Source organism: Hypanus sabinus, chromosome 8, assembly GCF_030144855.1.
Source record: "Hypanus sabinus isolate sHypSab1 chromosome 8, sHypSab1.hap1, whole genome shotgun sequence".
Taxonomy (NCBI): Eukaryota; Metazoa; Chordata; class Chondrichthyes; order Myliobatiformes; family Dasyatidae; genus Hypanus; species Hypanus sabinus.
The window spans coordinates 151316229-151328562 of NC_082713.1; the positions used below are offsets into that span (position 1 = coordinate 151316229).

The 12334-nt window shown below is 38.5% G+C and overlaps 1 protein-coding gene across 1 annotated transcript in view; it reads right to left on the bottom strand.

Annotated features, from left to right (window-relative positions):
• Positions 1 to 12334, bottom strand: part of dock4 (dedicator of cytokinesis 4) — a 370374-nt gene that overhangs the window by 61681 nt on the left and 296359 nt on the right. The window contains exons 39-42 of the mRNA XM_059978246.1: positions 10323 to 10464; positions 5111 to 5277; positions 4873 to 4959; positions 4512 to 4688 (exon numbers count right to left, since the gene is read on the bottom strand). Coding sequence (XP_059834229.1) covers positions 4512 to 4688; positions 4873 to 4959; positions 5111 to 5277; positions 10323 to 10464 — 573 coding nt within the window. The remainder of the gene's footprint in view (positions 1 to 4511; positions 4689 to 4872; positions 4960 to 5110; positions 5278 to 10322; positions 10465 to 12334) is intronic.

Genomic DNA, 12334 nt, shown 5'->3' on the forward strand with positions numbered 1-12334 from the left:
ATTGGTTAGGCACCACTGGACCTCCAAACAGAAATTACTCTATATTCAAACCATAGGTATTCGGCAATGCAACAGCTATCCAGCTGCTGAAGCAGTCCTCTGTGTCCTTGTTATCTTAGATCTGGCTATTTCAACAGCGGTTATGTAATTTTTGTACATTTGAGGTCAGCCAAAACTCCGCTATGTCCAGGTCTGCACCATGTATCGTTTTGCAGGGTAATATGACAGAAATGTCAGAAGTAGTTAGTATTTCACATAATAATCAAAATTAGAATGAAGATTAAATCTGTGGCTTGGATGCACAGCACCCTTGCAAAATTAAGTTGAGAAACTTAATAAGTTATAATTATAAATGTAGAAGGGCTTGTTAGGAAAGCAAATAGTGGCAGAGGATTGGCAGGTAGTTAATAGGAATTCTATATTTAAAAGGAAAATGGGACAAGTCCAGAGAACTGCAGGCCAGTTAATATAATGTCAGTGATAGAAAAGGTAAAAGAACCCTTGCTCAAACATAGCAGAAAAAAACAGAAACTGAAAATTTTGAATTCTTTGAAGAAAGAATAGACAAAAGGTGATGCAAAAAAATTTCAAACGACTCTTTATAAACTGGATCAGTAGACTCTTAACTAAAGTCAGAATATGTGAAATAGCTCAAGGCATTGAAGACCAGGCAGGTGTAAAGAGAAAAAGGGAGATCAGTGGATAAGGCTAGTTATTAAAACTGGGCAAAATGTGGGAAATACAACTCCACGTGAATTAGCGAGGAGCCCTTATGTTCCTGCTGACATCAAGAAAACAGTATTGGGACTCACAAGCACAAATGCTGGGGAAATCATCAGATTAAGGGACTTGGTAAAAAAAAGAACTTGGACAAAATGCAGAAATAACGAGAACAAAAATGTAAGTATATGAATTTCAATTTACATTGGTCTGAGTACATACATTTTGCTAGAAGTGTAGATACTCATTGGAATGTGTGTGCAAATAAAGCAGATAAACTGCATGATGTTGGGTTATTGGTGAGGGCTTTAAATTTAACAAAGTGAAAGGCAGTGAAGTTAAAGTAAACTTCTGACCACTTATGAGGATATTATGAACAACTTAGTCTCTAGACCATGCAAAGGATACACAGCCACTATCAGAACTAGAGAAACGAATGAAAAATGCAAAAGCTATTCTCTTTTTTAAAAAAAGACTGGTTTGGAAGATTTTTTTAAACTTGTGGAATGACTCAAACTGCTATTGGAAGCTGGATGCATATCGGGTCAGTGATTTTTATGCACCACGAAGGCCCCTAATACACGGAGAATGCAAAATTCGCAGTATCAGTGAGGTTGCCTCTGTATCATTGTTATGTAATTTGTGGCTCCTGCTGTGAGGTTTGCACTGCAATTAAATAGGATTAGCTACTGAGTTGGTAGAGGGAATTCACCTAACCATACAATAACCACTGCATTCCTTCTCCCCTGGACACATTAAACTAATTCTTTATCCCTCCTCACCTCATCAGCATCATTCCTCACCACCTGCCCCTCAAGTTCCAAGCTCCACTCACTAACTGATCAAGGATTGCACACTCTCAATGAACCAGTGATTGGAACAACTGACAGATATTTACTTCCTTCAATACCTCTGCCCCCATCCGCTGCCTGATACATATCACAACTTAATTATCCATATCCTGACTGGCATTTCACCCGGTGATCCCAACTCCAACCCTTCAATTTACCAATCCAATTCCAGGCAATTTGCTCCCACCCCTGACCTCTATTCCACAAGAACTTGCACACCTTCCCACGTGACCTTTATTTTAACTAATTTTCTTTCCCCGCTCCTCTGAGGTAGACCTTGTGGAAGTAAAGTCTAATCACATGTAAGACCAAGTTAGTGGTCAAGAAGGTTTTCATTGTGTAATACTAAATTTGCCAGCAAAGTGACCACGAGAGTTCACGATGCAGCAAATATAAGTTCTACATGGAGGATACAACAAGATGGGGTTGTGGGTATTAGTTAGTCAAAAATAAAAAGTTTCGAGATTCAGAAGAAGCTTCACTGAGGGTGGATACGATATGGAACTGATCACCACAAGGAATTGTCAGACTGAATGCCCTTTAAGGGGTAGATAAAGGAACAAGCAAAAAAGGAAAAAGGAATTTTGGTAGAGCTTAGGAAGAGTAAGCTTGTGTGGCATGAAATACAGCACTGGACAGAGCTCTGTTGCTTCTTCACTGCAAAGACTTGTAATATTGAATTATCTCTGTGTTTTAGTCCATCAATATTTTGGTTTTAATATCCTTATTTAATTTTGCAATTTCTGCCTTAGCCTTTATTCTCCAAACCTCTCCCTTCCAATTGAATAAGCTGTCAAGATTCTTATGCTCTTTATTTCTTATTCATGGTAGATGTTCTTCTCTCCACCAGTAACAGTCGCATCCAGGGCCCAGTGGTACACAATAGCTTATCTAAACTTTTTTTATGCTGCCTTTATTTCTTTGAGATAATTCTTAAAACCAACCATCAACCAAGCTTTAGGATACGTATTCTAATGTCTTTTCAAGTGGCTTTATGTGAAATTATGTTTGAACTGCGAACCAATAAAAGTACAATACAACACAAGTTGTTGAAATTCAGGCAGTGCAATGAAATTGGAAGCAAAATCAAAATGCGTAGAGGCGCTCACAATGCCCTTGCGTAAATTGTCAGTTTACTGCATACAACCCATAATCAACACTAAGGGCACTCAGGCAATGCATGAAGAATGACAGATGATCCTCAAGTGCAATAAACAAAACCCAAGATACTTAAACAAAGAGTAATTTCTTCCATCTGCTCTAATTGTTTTAGTATCTTTCACATTTGGTAGATTGTTGTAGTAGGGAAAAGCACTAAAACTTGAATTGGCAACTCCTTCTTGCTAAAGTTGTTTAATGCCCAGAATGCATTATAATTGGTTTCACAGGATCTCTGTAAATACTGAATTCAAGTAAGTGATATTTCCATTGCTTGACTTTGCTGTAAACAACTAATTGTTAATTGTTAATTTAATTCTGGATGACTTATCATTTCCAATCACATTGAAAACATCATGTAATAATTTATATTTAAGTTGTGCGAGCTAAAAGTTGCTCCCAGAGGGGTAGAATTTACAGGATCTGTAAACCTGGTACTTCCAGGACAAAGGGATAGTTGATTTTAATTAATTTCTGACAATGAACAAGCCAATGACTGATATTGCAATAAAGCAATTGAACAGTGGTGCAAAAGTCATTTTGCTCATGAAATCTGAGTTGGCTGCTCTGAAGAACGTGCACCTCTCCTATCCCACTCCTTCCCCAATTCCAACATCCTTTTCTAGTATTTAGCAAATTTCTCTTTGAGGTTGACTATTTCACCTGTGCTTCCTACCTTATCAAGCACAATATTTTTGGAAAAAATAAAACTGACAACATTGGAAATCCAAATCCAAATTGCAAGACCAAGCAGGTCAAGCAACACCTTGGGGAGGAAACCAGTTTACATTTCAGATCAAGGATCTTTCGTCAGAATGGAAAAGTGAGACAATAAAAATGTTTTTAATTTTCAGAGAGAGGAATGCAGAGGAAATACATGTGACAGAGTGGAAACAAACACTGTTGATGTAACAGTTACTTTAAAATCACTAGTAGGAACAAAATGATATAGAAATAATTTAAAAAAAAGGTACAGTCACATTTGCGAAAGGCATGCTTCAGCTGTAAATATTAAAATGCAAAATTATCTGTAAGCATTTAATACCAACATTAAGCAATATCTGCCCATTTCCTTTCTTTCCCCAGGTATCCAAGGAAACAACAGATTTCTCAGATGAACCAACACTTCACATCCATCCAATTTAGTGTTTTGCATTTGGTCTCATGATTAGGCACGTTACAATCCTCTGGACTTCTTATTTATAATTTTAGGTACAGTACACGCTTATCTAACCTTTCTCCTTCAAATACACTACTTAAATTTGTTATATTTCAGATTGTTTCTGAATCAGTTTGTTCCAAGTGCCCGTTCATGAAGTAATTGTTACCTTTATCTTTGGTCTGTACTTTCCCAAATATTTTTTCTCTGTCCTCTCTGTCTTAGGAAAGCTCATCATCTCACTTCCCTTTATCTGACACAACAATGTTTATCTCTCTACATTAAATCTACTTTATATGTTGAATGCTCCTATCATTCTTAGTTTTGTTCTAGTGTATCATTTTGATAAAAATGGGCTTTGCAATCAAGTTAATGCTTCTGTTACGGAGTTAGGCTCAGAATTTTAACAATTAATTCACAGACTCTTCTCAGCTGCTTTTAACCATTGGGATACTCTGGTAAAATCCATTGTGCATGGAGGAAAGAAGAGCTTGATAAAATGAAGATCATAAGCATTGAAGTATTATTACCATTCCTGATAGTAAATTTATGGGAAATCTGTTATCTTGTTAATTATTTAACTTCCTGGGTCGTCTTCAGTTCCCAAATCCTTCTAAATTTACCTCTTGATATCTGGCAAGTCCTCCATTAACTGCTGCATCGATGACCCCATTGAGGCACATGGTCAGGGGGTTTATATTCTGCATCTGCCTTGACTGGCACTGGGTGATTAGGGTTCGCAGCTGTTGGTTCTTGTTCTCCAGCACCTCAATCGCATTTTCAAGTGGACTCATTTCAACCTAGAAACAGATTTTCTACACAAATTAGCTAAGTTCCTTACAAAAAAAAGAAATACAAACAAGACGATCTGTGAAGAACTTTAAATAACTTAGTTTCTGTTTACTTTAATGTAAAGAAATCTCAATTTTGTAAGGTGCAGAACTTCTGCAGTCAACAAATTTTCAACAAGCACTTTGAACTCACCACTTCCCGCCGATCCACTTCAAACCAGCGGGAAATACCTGGTAAACTCTGAACTAATGTCAACGTCGTCCGCTCAACCCATAAACTCTGACAAGAAATGAGAAACAGATAAATGGTGGAACCCCTATTTCCTTACTTTTTTAAAATATAAACTGAAGCAACATGGATTGAAGCAAAGGTCTCAATGATAAATTATCATTATTCCAAATCTTGCATGTTTTCATACACGTAGACATACCTTGAACTCATTTTCTTTATCTTTGATTCCTTTGTGAAATGGCCTGTCATATCTGAACCGCCAGATGTTGTTGACTCTATAAAAACTCTTAATATGATCAGGTATAGTTTCTTTCTGCAGTATATCATGATTCTCAGGAATGGGAATTACTGCATAAATCTGCAGGTCTGCATGTTATAAGTTAAGAATATAGCTCGAAGCTGAATAATTGATTGCCAGTTGTGAACACAGGTAAAAAGATAGTGAAATTGTTCCAACAAAATGTTCAGAAGTTAAACATTTAACCTAAGCACTACACTTGAAATGAAACAGGACATACTGGAAATAAATTGCATGTTCAGTGGTTGTGCTTGTGATGGAATTTTAGACAGTTAAAATTAAGTTTCAGCATTACGTAGTTAAAATCATACACTTTGAACATACACATTAAAAGGGCAAGAGCTACTAAAAGATCCTTTGAAAAGTATTTTATGGAATATTTGCTAGGAAAATATCATCTTAGAAGGAGGACATCATACAAAAATAGCCATGTATAATGTTAGAAAAATACTTCAAAATAACATACCAAGCATCCCTAAGCAATAGAATCTGGATACATTTATTTGTCTGGACTTCTTATGGACCATGGCATTAACTTTTTGCTTTAATTTTGGTTTGGATGGAATCAAGCTAGCTGTGACAAAATGTTCCACTGCTGTGTCATCAAACTTCAAAATAAAGTTGTACTTTTTCTATGGATGTTCATGACCTACATCCAATTAAGCTAAGTGCCTTTACATGGATATGAATTTTACTGATTGGGGTTTCAACAAGTAGTCTTGTTGGCAGGTCAATATTTTACAATAAAAGCCGAATCATAATTTATTAAAATAGTTTTCATTTTATCATTTTGCAGCCATAACATACCACTACTAATATTTTGTGGCAGTCTTTTAAAGTTCCATCAAACAGATGTAAAGAGAAATGGAAAGAATTTGATACAAGTTTTCAAACAATACAAAGAAAAACTCTGTCCTAGTTATGAAATGAAGGGAAATGGTTCAGACGATTATATTTTTCAGCTGGAACAAAACCATAGCAAGATTTAGAGATGAACGATCTTAATTGTGATGTTTTGGGGCTAATGAGTCAGTTTCTGAAATAGGGTGCAGAATGATGCCAGGAGTTGCACAATTCAAACAACAGTATTATGAGTATTCTGCCATTTCTGAGAAGCCCTGACATATATACTTTGCTATAAAAAGGCAAGGCTGCCCTTACTTTATTTAAGGAAAGCTAGAAACATTCCAAGGTTCACTGGGTTCACCAGATGGATCACATCCAGTGCTGTTTGCTACCTTACACGAATAACCACAAATTCGTTTTCCCACTGCTGGTCAATGAAACCAAGTCAAGACTGAATGACTCACGGTTGAACTAAATTAATGGATAGAGTGAGCCACAAGCTCCAGTTACTATTCGCATCCTGTTCCCAAATATTTACATTTGGGGGATAAGGAAAATCAGATTTTTAAGATAAATTTAAGGAGTCATAAGTCCTTGTTGATTCAAAATTGTAATTCAGGCTTGATGCTCACAGAATTGCATGCCTTAATAGATTGAGTATTTGACTGGCAGACTGACTTAATAATAACTTAATCCAATATTATAAAGCATAATTAAAATTATTCAAGCAGTTAGATACAAAATTCATTTGGCCATCTATCCTTGAAGACAATAGCAATGTTAATTTGGAAAGATATTTTTCTTTTGTTGCTGAGGCCTGAAGAATGACAATATAATTTCTCACTGTCAAACTGCTTTGCTGACAGAGCATGTAAATGAAGCTGGGTTTACCTATAGCGAGTGGGAAAAACTTAGGGGAAAGTAACTTATTCCAGCATTGCAAAAAATAACACACGCACCTTCCACCTTACATTTTTTCATTTTAATATGAGTAAGTTAACTTGCCTGATAGAATAAGCTGATAAAAGCAAGCTAATTTCAGTGACAACCAGGATTTATGAAAAAAGTCTCATCATAAATAACATTTGTACTCAATGCTTGCTGCAAAGAAAATTTTGCCCATAGATTACATTTAATAAAACTGTAAAATGTTTCATAAATTGAAAATATGCCAGTCACAAAAAGATAGTAACATTCACATTGCTAGTATTGTCACTCTCTTTAGGAAAAATAATGCAACAGTAATTCACATTATTCATCCTCATCCTACTTCTGCATCTGTTCTTCGGTAGATGGGCAGGCAAGGGATTAAGTTACTTCCAAGAGTGCTTTGAAAAGCCCAGCTGCCTGACGTTTGGCACTTTTTTCAATGCAGAAGTCTATTCAGCTCCACACTGGAAATCTTTGTCCTTTTTAAAAGCAAGAGCCAATGAATTGCCTCCAGCACTTCACTTTGCCTAGTGCCAATCTATTAAGGTCCACGAAGCCCAAAAAATGGAACTTGGTCATTCTCTAGTTTTTCTTTCATCTTCCAGCGCAACTTTTCAAGATCACCTTGTCTAAGAGCTTCCTCTGCCTATTCCCTCATTCCCCCATAAACTTACTGACAGCCTGGATTTCCTTCCCGCACTTGCATCAACTGCATTCCTTACATACTTTTGCAGGCAATGACTCAGCTACTGCAAATGCTTCCACTACTCTGCAAGTATCACTATCCCCATGAAATGAAATTCATCCATGACTCCTCTTTCCAGTAACCTATGCACCTTCTCCCAAGTCTCTGATAATTCATGTCTATTGATCCAGATATTGTCCAAGTTCCTTTGAGTTTCTTCATCTGTCATATGTATGGAAACTACTCAAAGCTACAAATCACACGATTCACTTTCACTTCTCAGCCTCTTGACCAGCCTGCAGACTTTGATTTTAATTTTAGCACATCATCACCCTTCAATATCCCCCAACAATTTCAAGATCGACGAGACCAAACTTGATTAGTTCCATTCTTATCTATCAGATGGTAGCCATCTGATCAGAAGCAGCTTCACTTCCCCTGGCTCCAAGTTAACTCCGGCTTCCTTCCAGAACTGGTTGTTGATTCCTTTTTCAGCTGTCAAAGTTTTACCTCTGATATCCCTTTCTTAAACATCTCCCCTTTTCATTACTACCCTTTTAAAAAGTTTCTTGAAAAGTTCTTTGACTAAGGTTTTAGTTCTTTGGTTCCAACTCCATACGTTCCTGTGATGCAGCCTGAGACATTTGACAGTTAGAACAACATAGTAACAAGCTGATGCTTCAATTACATTTCTCTGACTCAGATGAGAGAGACAGGGAGGGAGGGGGAGAGGGGGAGGGGGAAGGGGAGAGAGAGAGAGAGAGAGAGAGAGAGAGAGAGAGAGAGATCCAATGTGTATGGCTTTTTATTTGGCCTATTATACAGAAGGGCAAGGAGTTTGGTGAGGAGGGGGCGAAGAAAAGATTGGGGGGAGGGGTGGGAAAGATAAAGAGCCGCAAGGGAACATAAATTCCTAACAAGCTCGTTTGCCAGAGATGACATCTCATGATGTGTCATTCAAACAGGAAGTGCCTGCCATCTGTTTGTATTATTTATATTGCAATGTTTGTAATGATACACAGATTAAGAACAGATCTAATGTACACTTTTCAGGAAATAGCACAGACCTTAGCAATTCTGATCAAATTAGAAATAACAACTTTTTCAGCCTTGGATAGCAAACTAGTGAAATACATCATGCATAACCAGTATGCTTCCTATTAAAACTCTTTGCACAGATTGTCAAATACCACTGCAATTTAAACCATGGTCCTTGCACGATTTAAGAAAAGCACGCTTGTCAACTGTAGTTTGGAATTCCCTCCAAATAGATCAGCAAAAAAGTGCAATGATTATGATTTGTCATATTCTGTTTCTTTGATTACATTTTCAAATATCTAATACACTCAGATATTTGCTGCATGAATTTATTGAAACACAAGGCACAATCTGTGCCTCCAGAAGATCAGCGTATCTCATTTCAACTGATCCATTCTAAAAGGATCAGCTTAATCTCAGTGAATACAGACACCAATGAAGATATTCATCAACGCCGTCAGTATTTGAACAATGGGGGCAAAGGGTAATTTAAAGATCAAGATCATTGATCTGGCCCAAAACACATAGTCCCATTAGATAACAGTGATTGCTGCCCTCCTCTGCATTTCTAGGACTTGTACAACCTAAAGTATGCACCTCAAGGCATTGGAAAGATATCACCAATGCCATTTCTATAAACCTCTCTAAGTTCACTGAAAGGGTAAGAGAATGAAAGACTCTGTCCTCTCCTAGGCCAGCATTCCCATCATTACAGCCCTTCTTACACAAGGTCAGCTACCCTGGACAGACCATATCGCTTGTCTGTGACGCCTGGTTCCTGAAACAGGTTCTTTGTTCCAAGCTTTGACATAATAAAAGATGACCAGGTCCACAAAGTAAAGCATTCAAGGTTTCTCAAAGAAGTGCAACATTCAAGTTGATTTTTGGGATGGTCTGACTGATTCCTACTCCATGTTGGGAAGGAACTTTCAGGATGATATTGATAACCTCAGATCCGTGCATCCACCAGTGACAGGAATGAGGGTCTGTCCTTAAATTTATCTCATGTGCCTGTCAGACATGACCTGGGGGTCAGGGGTCAAGGGTCAATTCGATCAGCCTTCACATCCAGCCTGGATCACCATGAACAAATAGGAGTGCTAGTGGGTCAGATATAACCTCAAGTCTGCCAGCACGTTCAATATTGGAATACAAAACAACACTGAGCAGGAATAATTCTATGGACAGTTCCTGTCATCATTTTTTGTTGATAAAACTATTTGAGTTGACAGGCTTCTGCAATCTTGTCATGCAATGTGAACAGCAGCTGTATTGGACTTCTGACTGTAGTAAAACATACTATAAATAAAAAATGCATCCATTAATAAGGTAATTTTCAAAATAATAAATATTGAAGACACTTCCAGATATTTATTCATTTCGAGATAGCGTGGGGAATAGGCCCTTCCAGCCCTTTGAGCCATGCTGCCAACAACCCACTGGTTTAACCCTAGTCTAATCATTTATCTTCATAGACATCCAAACTGACTGGTGTAAAAACATGTCTGTTTTACACATAACAGTTAATAAAACTGAAGAAGACTACTGGTTAGCCCAGAACCCATGCAAGTTTAATTGGGATCCACTTTAGGCCAGTGGCAGTTCTAAGGATACATTGTGCATCAGCCTGAAAAATGGTCTCTTCAGGTTGGTTGGCGTGCTGCATAGCAATTGCATGTGGGAACTCGTTCAACATTCGCTGTTGGAAAGCCTCCAATCTCTCGTAATCATGTCCTCGACAAACAAACTCCTTGTTCTGTTAGGGGTGAAAGACAAGGCAGTGGTTATCCGACAGGCATTTAACACAGGGCAGCACAATGTTGGAATTTTTTTAACAGACTGGCAGTAGACAGAGCAGCCTATGTTAAATACACATAAAAAGGAAGCAGGCAGGAACACACCTGCCTGAGCGTGATTGTCATAACAATACAAAGGTAAAGCAATTTCACCACCACACTTACCAAACAGGAGTCAGTAAATCAATACAAATCCACAATAATCTGCAAAGACAGAAAACCCCTAAAATGTTTGCTATTCTTTTGTTGTACAAAATAACCTGCTGATAGTTATACCTTCCACTCATGTAATAATAAGCTTGTGCTTCATTGCCCTTCAGTGCCACTGCCCCTCAAATATATGCTTGAACAGCCCATTCTTGAGACACTGTTGAGCTCGTGTTTGGTTTCCCGGCTAGTACTTCAGAGTCAAACAAAACACAAAAAATCATATACTTTGTTCTTCAATCACTACACAGCTCATTTATTAGTTTGGAAACCTCGGCCAGATTAATCCATCATGAATCAGAGAAGTGGTTGAGTTGGACAGAACCTGTGACGGGCTAGGAAGGCCGTCATGTGGACAGGGAGAAAGTATGGCGTATGGCACTCCCACTGTGTTACCGCTACCATCATGAAGTTGAGGCTCAGCACTTCTTTTATCTGCAGGAGTGCAGATAGCAGAACATAGTAATATAAACACAAGATATTCTGCAGATGCTGGGAATCCAGAGCAACACACACAAAATGTGGGAGAAACTCGACAGGTCAGGAAAGGAACAAGCAGTCGATGTTTTGGGCTGAGGGCGAGGCTCTTCCATTTCATGAATGATACAAAACCTTCTGAGTTCTTCCTGCATTCTGAATGTGTAAATCACCTCTGGTTTTGAGGCCAGTGCAGAAACCAACTCCATGGTAACCTTTTCTACGTGCAATGTAACTGCTGTACAAAGCAAGCACATTTCTCCACTTTATTGTTTGCACTAAGCCTTTAACTCTGTTCACAACAAACCATGAAAGGACCTTGTCCTTAAGTGAGCTCTCTCCTGAGCAGTTTCAAAACATTAAAATGCCTCTTCCTCTCCCTGAGCCCAGCTAGTGTGTAGTGTGATGGTAAACACTGCATCATCATAAGGCAGCTGAACATTTGAGGTGCTCTGGTTATTGACAAGGTCCTAAAGGAAAGATCAGTTAGGGCTGCATGAAGAAACTAGATCAGTTTGCTCGTTCAGTTGTGGATTTCTCAACAGTTTAAAGGACTTTAGTATAAAGTCAAGAAATCCTGCTCACAGAATACTAACTGCATTTTTTTCCCCTTTGCAGGACGTTATCTGTATTATTTGCTGCTACACCTCCAGCTGCCTGGCATGGTGAGGTGGAACTGCCACTATCTGTGTCTTCTCTCTGTGGATGTGCACTGACAGAACCTGCAGAGACAGGGAACTTCATTAGTGTGTATTTCATCCCCAGTGGAATTGAAATACTCAACCTTAACTGCCCCAGGGAAAACAAGTGAGGGATAATAAGTATTGGGAAGAAATATTTATAGCAGCCGTATAATTGTGGTAGGAAAGAAGTCTTGAAAGTTTTATGACAACACTAATGGATTCTGAGGAGGGAAGGTCGAGGTGCCTGAACATTAACATTAAGGACTAGACAACGGGGTGGCCCATTGGGGCACCCTTTGAGAGAATCGAAATAGAGCTGCCCTGCCCTTTTGCTCTGGTTGCTGTTGCTGCTGAGGCTGGCCAAGCGCACGCGTCATGGTGTCGCGTCCCAAGTTCCATGATGGTGGATCGGCTCTCGGGTGAAAGCGGGGCTGTTGATTGTGGCGAATGAGCAATTTTATAC